At 41.7% G+C, this 24,457-nt stretch overlaps 3 protein-coding genes and 1 non-coding gene across 9 annotated transcripts; 3 read left to right on the top strand and 1 right to left on the bottom strand.

The window, feature by feature from the left end:
• The first annotated feature begins 80 nt into the window (after window positions 1-80).
• On the top strand, window positions 81-3,681 carry LOC134080102 (solute carrier family 25 member 45). Of its 5 annotated transcripts, none has more exons than XM_062536340.1 (7): window positions 81-905; window positions 1,042-1,085; window positions 1,174-1,245; window positions 1,466-1,654; window positions 2,028-2,280; window positions 2,596-2,893; window positions 2,956-3,681. In XM_062536340.1, exons 1-6 carry the CDS (start codon window positions 869-871, stop codon window positions 2,880-2,882), a joined length of 882 nt encoding a protein of 293 aa, XP_062392324.1. In that variant the 5' UTR covers window positions 81-868; the 3' UTR covers window positions 2,883-2,893; window positions 2,956-3,681. The 5 variants fall into 5 exon arrangements, with proteins under 5 accessions (XP_062392324.1, XP_062392326.1, XP_062392327.1 ...); XM_062536342.1 differs by lacking the exon at window positions 2,956-3,681 and having other exon boundaries at window positions 81-175; window positions 796-905; window positions 2,596-2,911; XM_062536343.1 differs by lacking the exon at window positions 2,956-3,681 and having other exon boundaries at window positions 81-608; window positions 796-905; window positions 2,596-2,911.
• Window positions 3,682-3,943: 262 nt separating this feature from the next.
• Window positions 3,944-19,788, bottom strand: LOC134080097 (neutral alpha-glucosidase AB-like). 2 transcript variants are annotated; one of them, XM_062536334.1, is made up of 25 exons: window positions 19,644-19,788; window positions 19,136-19,237; window positions 17,540-17,648; window positions 17,325-17,452; window positions 15,958-16,137; window positions 15,083-15,148; window positions 12,447-12,504; window positions 12,004-12,094; window positions 11,775-11,871; window positions 11,408-11,588; window positions 11,075-11,195; window positions 10,510-10,745; window positions 10,190-10,316; window positions 9,997-10,076; window positions 9,055-9,195; window positions 8,263-8,359; window positions 7,939-8,040; window positions 7,175-7,418; window positions 6,747-6,811; window positions 6,577-6,653; window positions 6,388-6,462; window positions 5,957-6,070; window positions 5,590-5,699; window positions 5,243-5,343; window positions 3,944-5,097 (listed from the first exon to the last, which is right to left on the bottom strand). In XM_062536334.1, exons 1-25 carry the CDS (start codon window positions 19,661-19,663, stop codon window positions 4,988-4,990), a joined length of 2,832 nt encoding a protein of 943 aa, XP_062392318.1. In that variant the 5' UTR covers window positions 19,664-19,788; the 3' UTR covers window positions 3,944-4,987. The 2 variants fall into 2 exon arrangements, with proteins under 2 accessions (XP_062392318.1, XP_062392319.1); XM_062536335.1 differs by lacking the exon at window positions 15,083-15,148.
• Window positions 19,789-19,993: 205 nt separating this feature from the next.
• On the top strand, window positions 19,994-23,999 carry LOC134080104 (phospholipase A and acyltransferase 3-like). Its single transcript, XM_062536345.1, has 4 exons — window positions 19,994-22,878; window positions 22,979-23,081; window positions 23,322-23,590; window positions 23,730-23,999. Exons 1-4 carry the CDS (start codon window positions 22,840-22,842, stop codon window positions 23,844-23,846), a joined length of 528 nt encoding a protein of 175 aa, XP_062392329.1. The 5' UTR covers window positions 19,994-22,839; the 3' UTR covers window positions 23,847-23,999.
• On the top strand, window positions 20,502-20,635 carry LOC134081174 (small nucleolar RNA SNORA57). Its single transcript, XR_009939476.1, has one exon. It is a non-coding gene; the product is annotated as a small nucleolar RNA SNORA57 (small nucleolar RNA).
• Window positions 24,000-24,457: the final 458 nt, after the last annotated feature.

The raw sequence follows: 24,457 nt of genomic DNA, 5'->3' as shown, positions 1-24,457 counted from the left end.
TGACTTTTCTGATCAAGTACAAAAAAACTGAATAGTCATCGAGCATTTCCACATATGTGCCACAAGGTGGCACTAGTAGTACCTTATTTCGAAGAATTGTAAAGTCTCTAAAGAACATTTTGTAAACATTTTATGGAACTCTAACCTGGCTGTGGCTAGACCATTTCACAATGTGGTGAGTAACTTTACTGACTTCGACTTGACTAAATTCTCCTACTGTGATTATTGCATTATAGTTAGCTAATTCGCAGCAGGCATAAAAAGGACAAAGATACAGTTAGGACCATTATAACTGGAATCAGTATGGTATCATTTCGCTCAATTCACTAAATGCATGAAGACTTAATGCTGGAATCGCCTAAGCTAGCCTATTTAGTAGCCTAATTTTGCATTCGCAGATGCATGACATTTTGCATCATCATCAAATATTCTGATCAAAAAACGTAATGTTTGTGTGTGGTAAAGCTAAACGTCTTTGTCGTTGGGCTGTGATGGTAAACCAAATGAAACTCGTTAAAAAAATGACAATTGAAACTGGAAGTTGATAACATTATGGTATTGTTTTTTATGTTGCTGACCAAGGCTGAACTCGAAGAACGCGTAATTAGGTTAGCTACATATTTGCCATTACACCTTCAGAGAATCTCGGCTCAAAGATCACCTTCTCACCGTTGAACTTTGCAAGGGGTGAATTGTCATGGATTTGCAAGCCATTTTTTTGCCACACAATAAAACTTTGTTATAGCCTAAGTCGAGCGACATGGCGAAAACAGTGAACTTTTTTTCTTTCTACAGTATTCAGCTGCCACGTCTTGAAGACCTTGGAAGACATCATTCTCCTGAGCTGTGTCGATGACTGAATGCCAGCATGCCTCTTGTAGAGTTTGTTGCTGGATGGGTTTCAGGTAAAATTCCTGTCAAATGTTTTTCCCCAGCAACAGTCAGGCTGTGTAATGATAGAGCAGCTTCTTCATTTAATACCTACTGTTTTCAGAAATTCTGAAAGTATTTTTGCTTGCATCTGAAATTAATTAATTCCAGGTGCTGTAGGATTAGCTGTGGGACATCCAATGGACACAGTAAAGGTTGGGGCAGCCATTCAAATCACAAATGCAACCTTGGATATGTATCATTCAATCTGCCTCCAGTAAAATTGCCTTTGTATTTGATCAGGTACGCATTCAGACCCAGTCCAAGTATAAAGGGATAATTGATTGTGTCAAAAAGACATACGCACATGAAGGGGTAGGTAAGCAGTAGGCTATCAATCCTTTCACTGATATCTTGCACAATAGCACATTTTACTGAAGTTCCATTTAAAACATTTCCTGAATAAATGAATATAGCGCTAGTTTCCATTTTCACTCAGATAGGTTGGTCATGTTGCAACCAAGTCACCATAAAGGTTAATCAATTATTGGCATATCCAGTCTGTCTTAATGCTGCTTTGTTCCTTTACAATCAGGTCCCTGGCTTTTTTAAGGGCATGGCATTCCCTGTCTTGTCTGTTGCCATCAGCAATTCCGTGCTCTTTGGTTCCTATAGTAATGCCTTGGACTACCTCACCCAGTCCCAGAGGAATGACCGCAGCCAAGGCAACCAGGCATCAGCAGCTGCTGTCTTTACAGCTGGATGCTTTTCAGGTGTTGCACAGGTGAGCTGGAAAGATGGGGCGTGTTAAATACTAATATACTGGTGGTGAACAAAAAATAATAATATGGGTCCTAATTTAAACGGTGGTCACAAGTTCAAAGTCTATCAACAAGAAAAATAAATGTGTCTTAAGAACCCCCTTCTGTTTATCAGTCTTTAAGTAGCAGCTAACACGTGTGATTTGGATTACAGTCATACAATCTCTGTCTTTCCTCTTTTAGGTTCCTATAAATTCACTTTAGCAGGAAGAGAGTCACACTATGCTCCATTAGCACAGGGGGGGGGGGGGGGGGTCCCTACATATGTTTTGCAGGTCAACAACAACACTTAAAGCATGCGTCTGTTCCATCTGTAATTACGGTTACTGTCTGCAGGTGTTTGTGACGGCGCCCATAGACCTGGTGAAGGTGCGTCTGCAGAGCCAGACTAAAGGCCGGGCTGGTTTGGGAGGGGACAAGTACAGGGGCCCCATGCACTGTGTCTCCATGATCCTGAGGGAGGAGGGGGTCAGGGGGCTGTTCAGGGGAATGTGGGCCCTCGCACTGAGGGACGTGCCTTGCTATGGACTCTACTTCCTGCCTTATGAGCTCATGGTCAGGATGCTGACTGACAAGGACAGACAACCAGGTAAACAGTCACAGAGATAGTCAGAAGAACTGAAAAAAACTGATCTTGGAATTATTACAGTTGCCATTATTACCATAAAGTTACCATTGTTTTGTTAGCATCATTGTGCATTTGAGATTTTGTGTAAGTTTCAACTGCTTATTAGAAATGTCATCAGATCTATTTTTAATACTAAGGTCGGGGACAATAAACTGTATTTAATGTGAGTAGTATAACAGTGTATTTTTGCAACACAATGGTCTCAGAGATACATTTGTTTTTCCTCACTATATTGTAAATGTAATAGCATGGCTTCTAATTTTTCCTATCCTACAGGTACTTTTGCGGTGTTGATGGCGGGTGGCGTGGCCGGCGTGGTGACGTGGGCCTTTGCGACCCCGATGGACGTGGTGAAGGCCCGGCTGCAGATGGTGGGTGCGGGCGGCCGGGTCTACCGGGGCGTGCTGCACTGCATCGCCGTGAGCGCGCGCGAGGAGGGCCCGCGAGTCTTCTTCAAGGGCCTCCTCCTCAACAGCCTCAGGGCCTTCCCGGTCAACGCGGTCACCTTCCTCAGCTATGAGAGCCTCATGACGGCGTTAACGTCAGACGGCTCCCACCGTTGACACACACACACTCACACACACACACACACACACACACACACACACACACACACACACACACACACACACACACACACACACACACACACAGCTGTCAGGCAGCTCCAGCCTCCCTCTCCCTTTAGATGAGCCATATCCATGTACAGTGTTACCCCACACACACACACACACACACGCACACACACACGTCAGGCAGCTCCAGCCTTCCTCTCCCTTTAGATGAGCCATATCCATGTACAGTGCTACCTGAACACTCCACTGCACTCAGTCACTTAGTCACAGTCAGTAGCCAAATGGAACTTGCATGTCTACTTGTGTTTTTAACAGTACTGTGAACCAGTCGCTCCATCCCGTTTGGTCTGCCTAACTGTCTTTTGAACACATGCTAGGCTCAGTAAGAGAATGTACTGCCAAGAACAGGACTTTTATCAGTCAGTACTGATTTATTCCAGATAAGTGGTTTTTGTGAGAGACTACGACGCCGTGGAAATATTTATGGCTGACTGAACTGAGAGTGTAGAGGAGGGAATGTGTGAAAAGTCAGTCCTGTTGTATTGCAGGTGTGTAGTCCCAACAAAGACATCACCGTGGAAATCAAGTAAAATGGACCAAACGGAGAGGAATATCACTTGAAATAAAAATCACTCCAAAGTATCACTGCTCTCTGTGGAGGAAACGAGAGAAAGACCAGTAGTGTGAATGTTTTCAGCTCTAGTACTATGTTTACTCTGCCATGCCTTTAATACATTAAAGTATGACGTGTCTATTCTGTGCACAAACTTAAATAAATGAGGTTGCCAAATGCATATGAATATTTATTTTTATTATTTTTTGTTGTCACCCGGTTCATTTGTTGAACGGTAGTGCTGACAATAACATCCCACCACCCATAGATCCCACCCCTGTTCTATAGTCCAATGTTAATAAGCACATTCTTATAATCACTGCAAAATACAGGTATTTTCAGCACACTTTAACACTGTATACGTTATTCAAAACCTACAAATACTATACTTCACTGCATTTACTGGGACAGTTTCACGCAGTAAAAGACTCACCACTCAGTTTTTGTGGTATTTATGTAAAGGGTAAATCAACTGCTTGAGGTAACATCATATGAGCCCTTAAACAAGAAATGAGATGACAACAAGTTGAACATACAGGAAAGAATGTGCCTTGATTGTGAAGAGTGAGAAGGCCATTATGGTAAAATTATTTTATATTTCAAAATGTCACCCTCATCCTTCATTTGGTCAATTTCGCTGTAGGCGACTTCTACATGAGTAGTGGAATGTACACAGACAAGCAATTTCATATTTGCCATCACTGCACTTTGTCATCATTGATGTAACTTGCCTTTGACCGGGCTTCTTGATTTCAAAACTGACAGTTAATTTATTGAATTCATTTAATTATTCTTAAACATTAAATGGCGTAGTACTTTTAGTTTTAGTCACTTCATAGCAAATGTGAACACTTGCTATAAATTCAAGTAAATGAAATTTATACTAAGAAACAACAAACACAACAAGAACAATCCCCCAATCCAACCATTCCACTGGACACATCTGTTCATAAGTGCATCCCCTTTTCACATTCCTGAATGTCTGAGTGAATTTTATTCATGTGATTCTTTTTTTTTTTCAAAAGTATGACAACATAATCAAAACAAATAACACTAAGAAAGACATTAACAAAATCATTTTCAAAGAACTGTTCCAACTTAGATCAAATGCTCCTAAGAAATAGTCTAAAAACGTGGCCCTAGCAAGCTGAAGTCTCAATGCCTGGTTTCCGGTGGCAGAAGAGAAACAAACATCTAAAAAGGTTAATCCCATCCCCTACATGTCTACGGATTTTTCCCTGAATGGACACCTAATCCCAAACTTCCACCCTGCAAAGCTGAGTGCTTTTGAATGCATGTGTTGTTGTCTGTATGTGTGTGTGTGTCTGTGTGTGTCTGTCTGTGTGTGTCTGTGTGTGTCTGTGTGTGTCTGTGTGTGTCTGTGTGTGTCTGTGTGTGTAAAACAGCTGTAAGTGCTAAACTTCCCCTGCTCTTTAACAGCAGAGGAGGACGTATGCGAGCCCACACTCACAGCCGCGGGTTACCGCAGCTGAATGGTCCACTCGGCCCCTGCGTTCACCCCAGGCTTACGCAGAGAGAGCAGCTCAGAGGAAGGATCAAACTCAAACTCCAGAGCAGACTCAGAGCCATCTGTGGATAAAAGACAACATCAGCTGAAGCCCCCGACTGAATCATGTCTTTAAATCTTTAAAAAGGTTAAAGAAATCCAGTGCAATAATGTTAAAAGATGACAGATGAGTAAGACGCATCTGAGTGACTCAGAAACAGCACTAACCAGCAGTCCTGAGAGTAGCAGTGTTAGGTTTGGTGACTCCCATGAAGACCACCCTCTCTATCCAAGAGGCTGTGGAGAACTGAGAGTCTGGAGACAGGTTGCTGGAGACAAAAATGGTTTTCATTTGTTCATTTGTTATTTAATTTCAGTTTTTTATTAAGCAATCTCTTAGATTTGATCGTTATTACATTATATAGAAGGGGGTGCCTTCATATAAGCTGATGCTTCTGCCCCTACCCTTTGGTTAGGACAAATAACCAATAAACTCCTTAATTCATTCATTCATTCATTCTAGTAGTTTCTGTCTTTTAACAATGAGGTAATAGAGAAAGGGAAAACAAACGTACCTTGATGACAATGTGCCTTCAGCAAAGGTCAGACGCCTGTGAATAAACTGCTGCTTTTCGTAATTGAAGGTGTGGCCATCGTCAATGTAAAGTTCTCCCTCTGCCGTTCCCTGGAGTAATGCAGACATACGTTTCACTAAACCTGACCAGTGCTTTGAACACTCAGTGCTGTGACATGCATTGTAGTGCAATGTTTTAAGTTTCACAAGTGTCAACAAGCCACAGATATTATTGGGAAAAGCTACAGAAAATGTATGAATAAACCATGGTACAACAATCACATTTTACTTTCATGATGATTGACCCAACTTTCTTCGACCACCTGGACAACAATACTGCACATATATACAGTATAGTCCATATGTACCTGTGCACTGACAGCCACATAGAGAGTGTACGGGTCATCTTGCATACACAAAGACGACCTCCGCACGCGCTCCTTCCTACTGATGACAGAGCCGCCCCTCTGAAAGACAGGAATCTGGGGGTGGGGGGGGGGGGGGGGAGATATGGTGGCAAGAAAGCTTTTAAGGCAGTTCTTCATGTAGGGTTAAATGCATGATACTAATGAATAATTGTGACATCGTATAGCAAAGTGAGTCAAGTATTTAAAATTAAGATGCAAAGGGAAAAATGTCACACATTATGGTGGCTCAGAGCATTGGGGACTGTAAAAAAAGTAAAAAACAGCTATAGATTTTTAAACAACATTTTTGTTGATATTTTGTTTATGTGATGTCCATTCAAAAGGTCTATCTTTGCAAACAATCTGATCCGACATGTGCAGGCATGACTTACGGAGTTCATGGTTACAGGAATGTAAAGGTTCTGGTTTCCCTGGTGCTTCTTGTATGTATGGACATCATACCAAACCTGTTTCAGTGAAAAGAAAGTGTATTCAGCGCTTTAATGATATTAAAAGCATATAAACATCACACACATATAAATACAAAATATGAAGTGTGTTTATACTGTGCATAAACTCACCTCTCCGTCCCCTGGCAAGTAGGCAGTTACTCCACGCGATCCTTCATCAGTGACTGGATGAACAAGCAGGTCTTTACCTGAGAAAGAAAGAATAGTGTTAAGAAGAAAGCAAATCTCAGCTTGGGGAGCAACATTTTTAGACACAATTTCAACGGAGAGGCTATCTTTACCCAGCAAGAACTCATCTTCAATAGCAAACGTAGCAGCATTTTCAGGATACTCAACCCACAGAGGCCTGAGAGAAGGCACAATCGAGGAAATAATGAACACACAACAGCACTGTTAGCTGAAACAGACTTTCAGAGTCTTTGAAATGACTCTATTCTCTATTTATTCTATCTTATTTCATCTTTATTTGTCTTCATTAACAGTTGGTGAATACTCTTGCAAGAACAGTTGAGGAACCATATGATTTAACTGCATGTTTTACTTTGCATCAGTATTTTGTACAGCATGTGACACATAAAAACTTGAAAAAAAAAACATTTTGTAAAATTCCTAAAACTCCTTGGGGCATTCCATGACTGCCTCCACGCCGACTGGTGCAGAAAGAAAGGACCCAGAGATACGGCGGGACACTCCCAGCGGCGGCGCTCACCTCATGACGGGCTGGCCGGTGCGGTGGGCGTGGTAGAAGAGCTGGTACCAGTAGGGCAGCAGGGTGTAGCGCTGCCGCACCGCCTCGCGGATCAGCGCCGTGTTCTCCGGCCCGAAGAGCCAGGGCTCGCGCCGCGGCGTGTCCAGGTGAGCGTGAGCGCGGAAGAAGGGCTGATAAGCGCCCGCCTGGTACCAGCGCACCAGCAGCTCCGGGCTGGGGGTCTTGAAGAAGCCGCCGACGTCGGCTGGACAAAGGAAGCGGAGAGCAAGCACAGAGTAAGAGAGGACAGTGGCGGTGAATACGATGAGATTGGCACGTGAACGCCGTCCTCCCTACCTCTCCACATTCTTGCATTTGCATGTTAACGGAGTTTTAAAAAAAAAAAACTTGACACCAATATGTGACACCGAAACGTCTAGAAAACAAAGTGGACTGGGGCACAGACTTTCAATACTACTGTATCCTCAACAAGACACTAGACACAAACTGTCAGTCTGTTTGCACAATCAAAGTCTGCAAATACATCGGTGAGCCAGTCCAGTGAGTCTACTTCATTTTCTACTAGTCTATTGACCTTGAACTGAGAAGCCAACGTGTACACACAGGAAAGAGTGACTCTGTTACTTTTTGATGCAAGTCGCATAGAGAGAACCCTGTTTGTTCTTCAGTGTCAAAACAAGCCTGTGACAGCAAGCCTGAGACAGTCTTTGTGGACGGTGCTACGTTTCCTATGACTCCATGTAAGCCCCAGCAGGCCCACTCACCTCCACAGAATGAGATGCCCACCAGGCCCAGGCTGAGACACATGGGGATGGACATCTTCAGGTGGCCCCACTCGGCCGCGTTATCCCCGGTCCACACGGCACCTGAGACGAGCAGCAGTGGCGTCAGTCAGTGTCACGTTCACTCTCAGTGAATGTTACGAATGCAAATAGTCAGATGAACACAAAGTGTGACGTGTGGGGTGACGTGTCGTGCACCATATTATCTTTACATTGAAAAGGTTAAAAAAGAGCTGAAGGTTGGGGGTGAAAGCTCCATTTTGGGGATGAAATGAGGGGCAGAGATTGATTGAAAGCAGGACGCACCATAACGTTGGGATCCGGCGAAAAAAGCTCTGGTCAGGACAAAAGGCCTCTCCACTCCCCCAGACCTCTGGATAAGACCCTGGGCAGTGGCCATTTGCTGCGTGAAGAAAGAAGAAAAGTGTTGATGGAAGAGGAACAAGGGAAAGTCCAATGGAAAGTTCAGCGCACCACAGTGAACCTGTTACTTCTCCTTAGGCATTTGTATACATTGTATTTAACCCGTATGCTCGATTAGTTTTACCACTAGCCACATTAGTTTTCTTCTACATAATGTAGCACAAAGTACTTAGTTCTCGTTTTTCTTATTTAGTGGAAAGTATAGTTCTAACTTCTTTGCCCTTCCCACAAGTTTAAATACCATTTCATATTCCTATTTAAAGCAACACAATCAAGTAAATATCATTACCTTCAAATAACAGCTTCAAACTGATTTCAATGCTACACTGACTGACAGGGACTTACAATACTGAGGATGAGGACACTCTCCATGTGCGCCCCTGGCAGCTGGCATTGTACTATGCAACATTATTACTGTCATAGGCATAGAGCATGGCTCTTTCCATCACAGACAAATTGTGTACCCCTAATGACTATGTTGGAAGTTGACAACAAGGGGAATTCCTACAAAGTGTCCCTTTAATATTACTATTTAACTCTGTAAAGATGAGTGTAGGAATTTAATCATGGGTGAATGATGCTGCATCATCATCATCATCGTCATCATCGTTATCAGGTACTGTATATATACACAATAAAATCCTGAAACTTGAAATTGGTCAGTGTGTCCCTCACCACGTAGAAGCCGTACAGGTTGTGGACGTCCCTGTGCTCCCACGCCCCGTGCACGGCATCCTTGTGCATAGTGACCTCGGGCCCGTTGAACACAGAGGGCTCGTTCATGTCATTCCACGTGTAGAGGTTTTCCATGGAGCCCTGGTGCACAAGTTGGAAGTGCAGAAATGGTTGACTGATTAACAAGTGTCTCTAGTTTCAGTACACAGAGCAAAACTCCAGGCAGTCATTGACTATATTGTCTACAAACGTATTAGCTATCGTACAAGACGTACAATTATGCCCAGCTTTAAATGAGTGTTTTAACTCTTGTGTTGCCTTCTGGTCAAAATTGACCTGCCACTATGTTTAACAGCATAGAAACTCCCCCTCAGTGATCTGTTTTAGCCTGAACATTAAAAACAGTCAAATATTGCTTTTGTTCATGTTTCAATGAAAGCTGTACACAACCAAGGTACAAAGATTGTCTTCAGATATTTTTTTGTCCCAGCAGTTATAAAATGCTTTACATACCACATACTGGTGGTACACATACACACATACATCTACAGACCCCCCATACACATTCACATACTTACAAACATACTGTATGTCTACATACACACGCACACACACTGCAATATTGTGATCAAATGTGCTACTGAATGAACTAGCATTTTTGTGGAGGAACGGCCAAATGCATTTTGCATTTTGACACTGGGAGAAACCCAAACTTTAAAAATAACCAAACTTATGCAAAGTTTATGCTGGGTGACAGGTTGTCACCTTGTTTCCGAGTTAGAGATGGAGTTTAAAAGTCAATTAAACAGCTTCATTTAAATGGTTTAGTGAAGACGGGTCATTTTTGACCCGAGGACATGGGCAGTATATAGAATATAAAGACAACATGAGGGTTAATGTTACTGGTGAAGTGACTGGCTGGGAGCAGGGGCAAGTCATTACCTCATACTGGTCATAAGCAAACATACTGGCCCACCAGGCTCTCATTTCAGGCTTGGTGAAGTCTGGGTAACCGGCATTCCCTGAAAATGGATGAGAGGGGTTATAGACTTTGCGTCAATGGGTGATACAGTAACATCTTAAAGAAACAAGAACATATGCTATAGCTTGATGACTATCAGACAAGGAAGTTTACCTGGCCAGCACCATCCTTCATAGTCACCGCCATCTTTATTTTTAATGTAAAAACCCTTCGAACTGATCTCTTTGTGGATCTTGTAACCGCTGTCCACCTTGATGTGAGGGTCCACAATGGTGACCATCTGTAAATGAGAGCAGGTTAATAAACAAACCATTACATAACTGTAAAAAAAATGTTTACAGAAGTGAATGTGTGTGTGTATGTGTATGTGTATGTGTATGTGTATGTGTATGTGTATGTGTATGTGTATGTGTATGTGTATGTGTATGTGTATGCGAGTGTCGGTCTGTCTGTGTGTTGCATGGCATGTGTACTTTTCGCTTTTTGTCCATCAGGTTCTGAAGCATTTCACGAGGCTGAGAGAACTTAAGTGGGTCCCAGGTGAAGTAGCGCTTGCCGTCTGTGTGTTCAATGTCCAGCCAAATGAAGTCGTATGGAATGTCGTGCTCGTCAAAGCCATCGTCCACGGCCTTCACATCCTCCTGGTCATTGTAGTTCCACCGGCACTGATGGTAAGCCAAGGCAGCGAGTGGGGGGAAAGACTGAGTACCTGTGGGCATTACATTACATTACAATACATTATATAACATTTAGCATTTCACAGCATTTAGCACATTCACTTTTTGTCCAAAGAGACTTACAAATGTTAAGTATATTACAAGGGATTACATTGCCCCCGGAGCAACTTGGGGTTAAGTGCCTTGCTCAAGGGCAAGACGGTGGAAGCCGGGAATTGAACCGGCAACTTTCAGGCTACTGCACGCTAGCCCAGCTCCTTAACCACTACACTACCACCGTCTCCACTTCAGGGGGGCACTTTAACATGAAGACAGACACACAACTCGTTGAGATCTGCGTCATACTGTGGTTGAGTGCTACCTGTGAGGGAGGCGTACTGGGAGAACACGTCAGTAGGGCGGGGTCCAAGCATAACGAAGACGTCGATGATGCCGCTCTCAGAGATCCAGCGCACGTCTGTCTGGGACTTCTCACTGCCACCCTGCACACCACAGACAGAAAAACAAGGACATGGCAAATAAAACCAACATGAAGTTTTCTGTGCCTTAAATTATCCAGATGCTGAAAACAATAAAGCTTTCTAGATTATATTGATAACGACAATGACATGAATTAACAACAAAACACGTCGACAATAAAAAAACACCAATCAAGTGCACTCAAGAGTCTGTTCAGTGTGTGTTAAACGGCTACCTGCACGGATGCACTGGAGCCGATGTCCACCCAGGTCTCGGCTGCGTTGAGCCAGAAGATGCCCATGGTTCTCTCTGCGGTGTGCGAGAGGAGCACGGGCACGGCGCCGTACAGAGCCATGGGGTTGTTGAGCTCGTACTGGAACACGTCCAGATTGTACAGCCGGTACGGGTCCCCTCCTCTGCACGGAAAAGATGCATGTTATGGATTACATTGGTCTTAAGGAACAACGCAAAATAAAAGCAGTGGAGCCCATTCACGACTGGTAAAACTGCTATACTGTCCATTTGAGAGGTTGTGTATTTTTTTAATGAGAAAAGAAATTGGACATTAAAATGGAAGGGTGTTACGAAGAGAATATACGCACTCTGTTGATTTAAGTTTGAGGGTGTCTGCATGTTCTGGAATGCCGTAGACATGTTCAACTCCGGGAAAAGAGAAGTCTAAACTGATGGAGGTTGGGCCTGGAGAAGAGAGAAGAGGCACATACACAAAATGGATTTTTAGAGAAGTCACAGTTAAAATGAAATTAGCTAAACCTTCCAACGAAAACCGTGAGGTCAAGAGACAACCTCTACAGATGGGCATTAGTGTACCATTGGGCTTGCCGTCACTGTGAGATTTGAAGGTCTCTTCCCACATGCCTGGCTGATCTTCCTCCTCCTTCGCCTCCTCCTCCTCCTCACCCTGGACACAGATTGGAGGGCAAAGGCCCGTGAATGGTGGAAGGAACATTTCCCAGAGATGAGACATTTCAAAACAAAATGTCTCATCATCATCAACATGTCCTAAATAGCTGCATTAAGTTACATAATATAAACTACTGTAATTTGTTTTTCCATCAAAAATAATATAAACATTTAACACTCTTCTAGATTTGCATTACTGGCTCAATAATTACGACTGCCTATCCAATAATAATAGTCTTAATTTCAGTTAAGACTATGAAACTATTACAGGGATCTTAAAACAAATTTGATCAGAAGGAATTCTAAAAAGTACTAGAACTCGCAGTGGGAGAACAAGTGCAAATAAATACCTTCTCAGCTACATTCTGTTCCACATCTTCACCTCCTTCAGAGTCTGTCTCACTTTTACTGAGCAGACGAAGCACACACATAAACAGTTAATCAGTGTGGATGTTAACTATGTGGATTACACAACACACAAGAGGGGAGCAGCCAGGGCCATAATCAACAGAGCTGCCATCATGCAGATGAGGTGCTACGTTATATACGTGCTACATGAACGTAAGAGAGGTTTTTATCATATCAGTCATAAACACACTGATGACTTGACGTACTGTAAGCATCAAACCAAAGCCAATGACAGATTCATGAGTATGACCCTGAGCCCCTCGATCAGCACAACAGACAACATCTCCAATCACAGAGTTGATCCTTTTTAGAGGTGACTATTATCAGCGGTGTAATAAATTACAGCATGCTTCTGTGTAGATACGCCAGACCACGTTCAATTAGATTAGGGAACAGTCTGAGGTGTTCGATTACATGTTCAGTCGCATAGCAAAATCAACTTGTCAACTTGCTGAGGAAGTCTACAATCACAAGTGTGCTACACTATTGGGTGAGTCCATGTCCATCTACAGTATATACTATTTTAGTGAAAGAAAATGGGACATTAACATTCACAGAATGCTAAGTATGGAGAACAGGGGATCCTGTATGTAGTAGTCTAGAACAGAAAGGGTGAAGTCAGTGTTCACTGAATGCCACCATATGGGCTTATATGCTATCATACTTGGTGAATAGAAATGTATGGAAGGTTTCTGCTAAAATAACAGTTGATTTCCGTTAGACAGGGACATGTCCAACACGTCACTTCAAGGATTTGTTATACGTTCTACATAATAAAGACTTTGAAGGAAATTATGCTGAATGGCAGATTTTGTCTTTATTCCCAGATTTGTCTTACATCTATTTCACTATATTTTAATGTTGCACCAGAAATGCAACATAACATAATGTTAACAAACAATGGTGACAACGTCAAAGCTTATTAACCACACTCAATCCAAGCGATGTGGTTATTTAGGAGATTCCCTTTTCCAGAAGGGGGCATAATTGCCTTTGTTTTCAGCCTCTGCTTGGTTCCAAGCATGGCTGACAACAAAGCAATCAGAACTCCTGCACAGCGTGCAGTACAACAGCTAAAAGTAGAGCAGTGCAAAAAAATTACATTAAGGGAAGTGTAAACTTGCTTTTGTATGCATTTGGCTCTATTTATGTAGATTTGAAGGATTAAACAAGGGCAGGTTGTGTTTTTCGGTCATTTTCATAGGATTGAAATGGTATGTGGGGTAGCTAGAAGGTATGTGAGAGTAGCTCAGTGTATGGGCATTTATTGTACAACGTGCCATAGACAGATCAATTCTGTCAAAATTATTGTTGGGGTATACAATGTGACCAAATAAGTGTATTTATGTGTGAATGAAACATGGTACATCATTGGCACTACATCATACACAAAATTCCAATAAACTGAGCTATTCCACGTTGATTTCTGTGGTCCTACTAGCTACCCCACATACCATTAGACCTATGAGCATTACCAAAAAATGCAATCACACCTTGTTTTTATCCTTAATAACTTCATGTGCATTTGTTGCAGAGACCTCAATCAAATACTGGCTCAACATCAATAAAGTATTGCATTTGCAGGCAAAATAATGCTTGGTGCCATGTGGATACAAAAAAATGAGTTTACAAGACCCTCAATATCATCAGTTTTGCACTTTTTTCACATCTAGGGCCTTATATCAAACTAATGGGTATGAAGTACAAACTTTAAACGATCCAGTCATACCAAGAACATGTCTGTCTTCCACCCTGCAAAGTTTGGGTAGGCTAGGGATAATACTTGGAATAAATATTGGAATTTAACAAAAATAATTTAGTTTTTAGTTTTTGGACCTAAAAATTAGGCAGACAAACTCTGCAAAAATCTGAGACGGCAACCACTTTCCTGGATTTTGTCTGATTTGACACAGAATGATACCATGCATATGGAATACCGTAGGCTACTCATCCAAGAAGCCCATTTAAAATACCAAATGGGATGATGTCATGCATGCACAACACAAAACATGTGTGTAGAAAGGGGAAGGTCTGAACATGACACTGGTTAGTGTAAGAGGGAGTGATCAACACACTGCAGTGATAAGCACTGGTCATTGGTTACATAACAGGAGAGGGTACTGCAGCACAACCACCAGGGCCAGATTCAATTCCTTCACCATATTGTTTTTTTTTTTTACACTTAGCTTGAAACTGCTTTGATCTACAGCATTGCCTTAACATCAGAAGAAATAATGTTGTGCTGAAGCTTCAATGGGCAAACACATAATATAAAGGATTTATTGTATCTGTCCCTTAGCGTGGTGAGCAAGACAAACGTAGCAATATACCACTAATATGGTATCATTTAGCTATATACAACAAATGCTTCAAATATCTACCAGGTAGTTAGGGAATTATAGATATTTTGCTAATCACAATTTAATTATTTATGCATTTCAAAAACATATTGAATGCGTCAAGCATCAGAATTGTGCAGCAGATAACTATGATCTAGCTCTTGCAGTATACAGCCAAATGACCCATCTAGTAAGTTTCTCAGCAACAGACACGATCAAGAACTAAACTGAGCAGTTACCTAGAGAACACGTTCTTGATCTTATCCCACATGCTACCGACTGTGCTAGTTATTTTATGAGAGATACTGGAAGGCATGTAAGACACAGAAAGAGAGAGGGAGCAGTAGATAGATAGATAGACAGATAGAGAGTAGAAAAAGAGGAGGAAAAAGAAGAAACACAGAAATGATCATCAAATAGCAATGGCTTTGTGACAACATATTCACTAGATAGCTTACAAAGAAGACAGCATGTTTCAAATCTTTTATCTACTTAGTAGTAGATACCATTTGCAAATATGTGAAACAGACACCATACTGTGTATTAATCAATATAGAATTGTCACACTAATTGACAGGTGTAAGGTGTCAAACAAACATTTACTGGGCATGTAAACAGAACTTGCATTTCATGTCTATCACATAGAGATATAAAGTCATCATAACAATGTTGACTAAGTTCTATGCTTAATTTGCCACATTATTAGATACATTTTGCTCCTTTATTTGCAACATTAGCCCAATGCATTAGCACAATGATCTGATACTTGTTTGCGAGGCAAAGCTACTGCAAATCCTGCTCCTTAGTTGAAAGTAATTTGCAGGCTTCACTGTAAGTATCAGCAGCAATGCTGTCAGCTAACACTTTCTCACTCTAAAACTGCAGGAAGGTTCTGCGAATGGCCATCTAAGGACTAGGGCAAATAAGTCAGATAAGCATAAGCCAGAATTTGAGACAATAGACAGTTTTGCAAGCCATCGCAGAACCAAAGAAAACAGTCAGAGGGAGTGAGAGGGATGGAGTGTCACATCAGTATGCCTATCCGTGTGTGTGTGTGTGTGTGTGTATTATGTTACATCATGTGTGTGGACACTCCCGTGCCTGGCAGACTCACGTGTCCTTGCGCAGGCGGAGCTGCTCGAACACCAGCAGGCCTCGGGAGTTGATGGACAGCAGGACGTTCGGCCCGTCCACGATATCGAGACGGAAGGGACGGGCGCTGATGATGAGTCGCTGGGAGTCCGCCCCGAGGGAGAGGACCACGCCATTCTCATCTCGATCCAGCACCGAGAGCCTGCGCATACAGTACACAGGGAAAAATCATTAGGGGAAAACCATTAATGAATCTAATGATTGTGTCAGTAATGAGGGGATGACTAATGAGAAATTCATTGTGCATTTGTGATGGGCTCCTCTGAGCATGCACTGCATATGAGGTGATGTGATGCGATGCTCAGCATCAGCTGTTGGGTATTGACTGAAGAGCGCACGGAGAAAAGGGTCAACTTGCAGAGCACAGATATCTTGCACGATAGCAACACATAGCCATAAGACACAGTCACTGATCACATTTTTTTTTTTTTTTGCATTTGTGCACTTAAAACACACATTTGAAATCTAAGAAAAGATGCTAACATAAAATACAATTGAGGCTAAAACTTTTAAACGCTTTCAAAATAGCATTTTTTTTAACCACCAATATTGCTCAAAACAGTGTCAAACCTCGTCAGTAGCTTGCTCTGGGTCTCAACACAAATCGAAGCACCAACAATGTAGTTCGCGAACCCAGAGTTTATAACAGAGGACTGTTAAGAACAGTATTGAGCAATTATAGTGGTTTTGAGCAATATTAGTGGTTAAAAAATCCTATTTTAAAAGTGTTTCGCTCGCCACCCCAAGCTAATCCACTGTTTGCGATTTTGGGCTCTTTTGCCGTTGCTCTGTAGTGCTTGATGAACGAAAAATACTGTCTCTATGGCTTAGTTGATGTGTTTTCATTAAGAAAAACACCCTTTAGTAAATTTCCGCCGGAGTCACACTTTAAGCTCTAAGAGGGTACCACATTTCCCTAAAACTGACGAAAAGAGCATACTCAGGCGTTCTGGGCATGCATTGTAATGTGTTTTAAACAGTAATTTCCAGGATATGAGAACTACATTGCACTACTTAAATGCACTGCGTTAGTTATTATACTGTCCACATATGTACTGTAGTAAAGAAATTGCTCAATTGCACAGTCTGGCTCCTCAAAACATTTTGCCACCTTTGTCACTGCATCTCTGTCAAAAAAGAGACATGTTGAGGAAGAACAAGGAGGAAGAGAGAAATAAGAACATTGGGGATTTGAATTACAATATTACAATACCCATAGTTTGTTTAAACAGACATGTGTGGTTCTGCTATTATTTTCCTATATGACTAATACTGCATGTCATGACATGTACTCGGAGATGAAGCAAATGCTGCTATGGCCAAACTCACGGTTCAGTAGGAGGGTCTTTGACAAGAACATCCGGCACCTCATATCGCGGCTTGAGCGGTTTGAGTTCATTAATTTTGACCCGTGTCATGTTCCCCTGCAGCCTGTAGAGCTCCAGCAGTAATCGCACCTAGTCCACAGAGGAATCTGTTAATATCAGCCGATATGAATCTGAAGAACTACTGATTTGTGTGGCGAGGGAGGTGAGAGTTCAGACCTTGTTGTTGTCATTGATTAGCTGCAGTGTAAGGCGAGTATTACTGAGCTCCAATGTCTCCAGCAGGGCTCTATACGGAGACTGTCCAGGCTTCACATCTCTCTGACGCCTGCAGCAAAACACACAAGATCACGAATCTACTCCAGATGATGATACACAATAACAATACTTTTTTTTAATGATTTCCAGGTCAATCACTCAATCAGGCCACACTGTCATGCATTGTGAAACAGTGATTGGATAGACAGCTTAAAGTCAAGACTACATTTCAGTTTGTTACAATATGCAGTATGTTTCAGTTCTTCAAAAGGCTGTTGCTCTTTTGAGCTCAACAGTCAGTCAATTTACATCTCTCTCTTCTGTGTTCTGGAAGCACCATGCTGACTTATGCTTATGGCTTAGCTTGAGCCACCATTTTCTGTTTCCCCATTTCCGGAGCAAGAACTTCTTCCAAGCAGGGGATTAGTAAGAAACTCATGACAGAGGAGACCTACGACTTCATTGTCCTAGCAAGACAGAGCCACAGGGCTGAGTCTTCAGTAAGTTTAGATACTTAATCTGTTACTCAGTTACTTACGGAGTTAATTTATACACGTTTGTTACTATGCCATGCACTTGGAATACCCTCAGGACTGTGTATTACCGCCAGAGGTTTTCCACGACAAACAGTGATAAGAGAGCCAAACGGCATAAGATGCAATTCCCTTAATTTGACAGAAAGCATATATTGAGTTAAATGTTCTCAGACTTTGCCCCAGCCGTGGCGCAACTGGCTGGGGCACCTGCACCGCACGCCGGCGACCTGGGTTCGATTCCCGCCCCGTGGTCCTTTCCGGATCCCACCTCAGCTCTCTCTCCCACTCGCTTCCCGCATTCTCTCTACTGTCCATGTTCTCAGACTTTTTTCATCATTTGCCACTTTGGAGGAGGGGGATCTCCATTGATCCAGCAAAATGGTAACTTTCTCACATAGTGGTTCCATGTTACATTTCCTGTCATGGTTTTAGCTTATATATGGGCCTGCTTATGACATCTATGCTTGTGTGTGACTATTTGAGAGCTACTGTTAAAGTGAGCAAAGTTCCTGGGTAAAGTTCTTCAGTATCGGCCACACTCCTAGGCTGGGTAAGCCCTGCCTGATCTGCCGGCGATTTGGATTTCACTCTGCAGCTCAGGCTGGAAACTTGCCCATCTACCTCGTCTGCTTCCTGTCCACATCATCTGGGTTCAATCACAAACTAGCTTATCCAAAAGGTGCACTCGGATTGTCTGATTGGTTGAAGGACTATCCAAAATCTTACAGTGTCATTTGAACTATGCCCATTGATCACGCCTCTTGTGCAGTAGAAATAGCAGACTACTGCTCAATCTTAAAATATTGAGTTTAGCATGGTGATAACCAGACTACCACACTCCCACATTGGTCAACATTGCCAGCCAGAACGCAAGATACTGGTTATGTAGTTTCAAAGCAACATTGACCAAAAAGATGCCCCACCCATCATCACCCTTTGAAACGCACTGGATATAGGCGAGTTTGTGAACAAACATACTGATTCTGAATGTATTATATTTGAGAGTGCAGTCAGATCTTACTTGCAGAAGGCACTTTTATCACATGTTTTGAAGTTACTGCGATCCACAGCGTGAGAGATGCTAAAAAGGACAGGCAACAGGATCACTAACAGCAGTCCCATCCTAGGAAATGGGGAGAGGGATGTTCGGTTTAGTTAAAACAGACAATGAACGTGGTCTCATATCAAGTATTTTAACTACAACCTAATCACAAACACATAGTGGTATTTCTGTTTGTAATGGGTATCACGACACATGCAAGCAAGTCTTTGTATGGAAATCGATATGGTTCAGTGTTCACACCGACAAACGTTACTTGACACGTATTTTTCTATGACGATGTAGGCTATCTGGTTATGAACAACTTCGGTAACGTTACAATGTATTCCCTCATTGATCGACAATCAATCGGGGGTATTCTGTAGATCTACAAATATGCACCGCAGCAAAGAATAACGCATTGTTAACCCACTGAGATACACCGATTCCTTTAGTTAATCGTATTAACTTAACAGCTCAGTAACGTTACCTGTCAATGGGAGCCGCCATGTTTCTCTTCAACAGGGTTGACCTTTACCCCTTCAGTCATATGACTGGAACCTTTACGCAGATACTTACGTGTATTTCTTACTTAAAAGAGATCACCAATAGTAATATTACTAAAATGTCGTTTTTTCCCTCAGTGATCCTCGTAATCTTGCTCATGTAAGCAAAATTAAGCTCTTTTAAATTACTTTTTAACAGAGTCTTTCACTGATTGGACATCTTTTGATGACGACACACACATTGAACGTGGTCAGACGTGGTGCACTGGCACGTTGGCCACACACCCTGGTCTCCACATACACTGCAGCTATGCGTCCTCTTGCCATTGTAAGTACTTATTTAACGTTACCAATGTTGAAACTGGGACCAATGTTGGTAGTTTATGTTGTAATCGGTGTACTGAATTGCTTAATGATGCGTTGGTACCAATCGGATCATTATTTAGTGAGACTAGCTATTACAGAAAGTTAACTTTGGTAGTCTGTGCTGTTAGCCTAGCTCACCGGCTAATATTTGCCAGCTCATTTGGCTAATTTACAACACAGAATATCTTTATCATCAAAGTAGGCCTTTGTAGCTGAACATTCTATGAAGCGCTTCCTCTGGGTAATGCTGCTTACTGTGTTTCTTGACTGGTTGCACTAAGTGTGCGTATACTATATGCAAGTGAACAATAATAGCCCAATGCCAAGACCACGTTGGGGTAGTTGAAAAGGCCCATGAAGCCTAATTCCCATGTTTTTTCTTTCTTTCTTTCAGAGGTCTTACTTGCAGTGTTAATCTGTCGCGGGTAAGTTCATATATTTCACTGAATCCTGCATAGACTGTTTAACCCCCAAATCCTCCTCATATTGGCACAGATGGGATCCTTTGTACCCATTTGTGTAATCTAAAGGAGGGAGAACAAACTATCAATTTTAAGACTGCTCACAGATAATGTATTCTGTGGATCTGTCCTTATACTTTGATACAGACAGCCTACGAAATGAACAAATTCAGCTGTGATCATCAAACACATATGTTTGCTTATTTATTTTTATATCTAAATGTGTACATTTTATGTATGGTAAATTTCATCTCACATGTATACACACTTCTTAATCGTGAATCATTGCGTGAGAATTTTTAACTTATTGTTTTCCCTCTGTTACTTCACAGGTACATGGACACTAGGGTAAAATGACCACCTCAGCTACTAGGAGGATAACAGGACTCGTACCACACTGTTATGACATTGGGTGCCTCTCATGCAGCGTTTATACGTCCTCCCTCGCTCCTCGGGCCTCGATCCTCACTGATCTACATAAAGAAAGATAGAAGAAGGTATAGACTATCCCATTGTTGCCGCCACATCATTCTTTATGTAGATCAGTGAGGATCGAGGCCTGAGGAGCGAGGGAGGACGTATAAACGCTGCATGAGAGGCACCCATTGTCTTGTCACCACTTGAACTTGCACCGATCAGCCATAACATTATGACCACTGATCAGTAAAGGGAAGAGTATTAATTGTCTTGTTACAATGATGCATGTCAGTAGATGGGATGTATGAATAATATTTTATTATATTTATATATTGATAATAGTTAACTTGTATTACTCTAAACCTCCTTATGTAAACTAACTGTACTCTACTGTCAACACTGCTCTATATTTCTTGTCCTGTCTATTTACCACCTGTGTCTATCACATTGCACTTTCTGCTTTTTTGCACTTCTGGTTAGATGCAAACTGCATTTCGTTGTCTTTGTACTTGTACTCCGCACAATGACCATAAAGTTGAATCTAATCTAATCTAATTAGGCACCAAGACTTTAAAGTTGATGTGTAGGAAGCAGGAAGATGGGCGGCGACTCTGACCAGGACCAAATTGTGATGGCTAGATGACTGGGTCAGAGCCTCTAAACCTGCAGCTCTTGTGGGGTGTTCCTGGTCTACGGTGGTCAGTAACTAGATATGATTCACTTTTCGATCATAACCAACATAAACTTGTCCAGCAATTTAAACTACAGTAGCTCTTCTGTTGGATCGGACCATGCAAGCCAGCCTTCACTACCCATGTGCATCAACAAGCCTTAGCTATCTATGGCTGTTGCCTGTACCACCCATTTTCTTTCCTTGAACCACTTTTGATAAGTATTTGCCACTGCACACTGGGAACATCCCAGAAGAGCTTCTGTTTTATTTGTCAAGCCATCAGTTTGGTCCTTGTCAGTCACTCGCATCTATTTCCTGGCTTCCAACTAATCAATGAAATATCAATTTGCTGATTTATCCCAACCACTGTTACAAGACAATGTTATTCTGTTAATCAGTATTCATTGTGAAGAAACATCAACATGTCTTTTCCTCCAAAAATGGGACCACCACTGAAGAATGCCTAAGTCGTGTCTCTTTTTTTATACACATAATGTACACATACACATAAATAAACTGAAAATTAGTTTTGAATGTTGTCTTTTGACTCTTTTTCTCCTAAATGTGTACTAGTTTGTCCCTGAAAACTAAGATACATAATTGCTTACTCCTCATTGTGACTTCATAATCTAATTACTATCGACAGGTTTTTCGTTGCATTTCGCTGGGCAATAGTTATTCTTCTGAAACACATTTGAATGAAGGGGTATGCATTTTACCATTAAATATGCCTTAATTAAACAGTGCTGAAACATATTTTAGTACTTCCCAGTCTATCAATACATGAACAGTGACTGTATGTAATACACTTGAAATAGAACATTAATAAATCAGAACTGGTAGACCTTTCTTTTAGCACATTTTCCTTTGAAACAATTGGTTGAAAAGTGTTTGCTAGTGGTTGTAGCACTTTAAGACTTTTTCAGGAGCAAAAATGGTTGACGTAAATCCAATTACATGGCCAGAGCCTAATGACGAGTGAGCCTATTTAAATCACTTTGAAGTGGACAACAGCAAAGGTTACAGCAGATCCTTTGATGTAGAAGTGTCCTTAGACAGTTGCTTTACTGTTGTTTTCTTGAAGTGTGATTTCTTATGTGCATAGGAATTGCTTGACCGAGTGCTTGGATGAATAGAGTAGGCTGCTCTAAGAAGTACGACTTAAGAAAGACGTCTCTGCCGCAGAGAAGGAAAACCTATAGTCATACAGAGCATCTTGGATATAGGAGAAACTGATTTCAAAGTGGATTTCTCCTGGATGCAATGTTGTTCCGGTGCACAGGAATAGTGGGGCCAACCTTTGTAAGTAGTGATAGTGTTACAGTAGCAGACCCATTTATTGATTTCAATTTCAGTGATGATGTATAGTACATGTGCAATCTGCACTTTTTTGTGTTCTTAGCATCGGCCAGAACCCGGAGACTTGATAGAGATATTCCGTGGAACTTATCAACACTGGGCGCTTTACATAGGAGAGGGTGACATAGTCCATCTAGCTCCTCCTTGTAAGCACTGTTGTTTTTGTCACACAATTTTGTTGGTATACATATCAGTGACAATTAGCTCACTTGTTTTCCCTCCCACCATTATCACTGACAAATTGAATGTTTATAGCCTGAGACTACTAACAACACTGCAAGAAGGATTAACTGAAACCAAAATAGCCACATGCACCTGCCCCTAATTATCCACGTGTTGCTTTCTTTGTTTACTTCCTCGTTTTAATCCATTCATATTTGTCTCAGCTGAAATCACAGGGCCTGGTTCAAACCGACTGATGTCTGTGATGTATGATAAAGCAACCGTGCTGAAAGAGCAGCTGATCGAGGTGGTAGGCAGGGACCGATTCCATGTAAACAACCTGCTGGACAAGAAGCATGAGCCGAGGCATGTGTGTGCCATAATGAGGGACGCCCACCACCTTCTAGGCCTGGAGCTGCCTTACTGTGTGCTACGGGGCAACTGTGAACACTTTGTCACCGAGCTACGATATGGTAGGGCAGAGTCTCAACAGGTAGGTTGGTCCATTGGCTGGCCTTTATGCGTTTAATTCCACAATGGTGCTTTTTTTCTATTTTACTTGTTTACCTCATGCTCCATTTAAAGTGATGCTTATAGCCTTCATCACAAATGCTCTCTAATTTGTCCTCCAGATTCATTATGCCGTGAAAGTAGGTGTCGGGGCTCTTGCAGTAAGTTTGAAGATTCTGACAGAGGCGTGGAGGCGTCGAGGGAAAAAGAGACACATAAAAGGGAGAACGCTTCACTAGCCTGTTAGAAATCTATAATAATGTTTATGTTGTGCCTTTTATGTTAACTTCTGTATGTTCTTTAAAATATGTCTTTTTTTTTTATAAACAAATGTCACATTTTATATGTGTTAATGTTATGATTATCAGCAATACCTGTACTCAATAAAAAAAAAAACATTTATAACAACATTGTTATATTCCATTCACCTGGGCTTATCTAAGAAGGTTAAATGTGATTGGTCATTTGTGTGAATAGTTAAATATGGTGAAACTATCCCCATCAACACATTTCTGACATTCCTGGCTTCCAGCCCACTGATCCAGCTCACAACCAACCAAGTAAAACCAACAAACTCACAGTTGAAATTATGTACAACAATAGGCCTATATCAAAAAATGCCATATAATGTTTATTTGTCTGTTGCTCAATTTTTGTTTGTCTGTTTGTTCTTTGCTATGATGCAATGTAAAACATGCCTCTCTCTCACACCTTGGGCCTATAATCTCCAGTCATTATGCTATTCTGAGCTTTTCCTGAAACCATGTGCCTTAATCACTTTGGTTTCCACAGCTATAGTGCCTTAATTAATCCTTCTTTGATACTTATTAAGTCATACTTATGAGTTATG

Source organism: Sardina pilchardus, chromosome 5, assembly GCF_963854185.1.
Source record: "Sardina pilchardus chromosome 5, fSarPil1.1, whole genome shotgun sequence".
NCBI classification, from domain to species: Eukaryota; Metazoa; Chordata; class Actinopteri; order Clupeiformes; family Clupeidae; genus Sardina; species Sardina pilchardus.
The sequence above is the reverse complement of the archived record's forward strand: the minus strand, read 5'-3'. Positions and strand labels throughout refer to the sequence as shown.

What these genes read in the sequence shown, in the direction of transcription:
- LOC134080102 (XM_062536340.1), top strand. Translation starts at nt 869, where the DNA reads ATGCCTCTTGTAGAGTTTGTTGCTGGATGGGTTTCAG. An exon ending in ATCCAATGGACACAGTAAAG is followed by an intron (nt 1,086 to 1,173) that starts GTTGGGGCAGCC and finishes GTATTTGATCAG; the next exon opens with GTACGCATTCAGACCCAGTC. An exon ending in TGACAAGGACAGACAACCAG is followed by an intron (nt 2,281 to 2,595) that starts GTAAACAGTCAC and finishes CCTATCCTACAG; the next exon opens with GTACTTTTGCGGTGTTGATG.
- LOC134080104 (XM_062536345.1), top strand. Translation starts at nt 22,840, where the DNA reads ATGTTGTTCCGGTGCACAGGAATAGTGGGGCCAACCTTT. An exon ending in AGTCCATCTAGCTCCTCCTT is followed by an intron (nt 23,082 to 23,321) that starts GTAAGCACTGTT and finishes TATTTGTCTCAG; the next exon opens with CTGAAATCACAGGGCCTGGT. An exon ending in GTAGGGCAGAGTCTCAACAG is followed by an intron (nt 23,591 to 23,729) that starts GTAGGTTGGTCC and finishes TTTGTCCTCCAG; the next exon opens with ATTCATTATGCCGTGAAAGT.
- LOC134080097 (XM_062536334.1), bottom strand. Translation starts at nt 19,663, where the DNA reads ATGGCGGCTCCCATTGACAG. An exon ending in ATGGCGGCTCCCATTGACAG is followed by an intron (nt 19,238 to 19,643) that starts GTAACGTTACTG and finishes CCCATTTCCTAG; the next exon opens with GATGGGACTGCTGTTAGTGA. An exon ending in CTCCGCCTGCGCAAGGACAC is followed by an intron (nt 15,149 to 15,957) that starts GTGAGTCTGCCA and finishes CATGCCTTCCAG; the next exon opens with TATCTCTCATAAAATAACTA.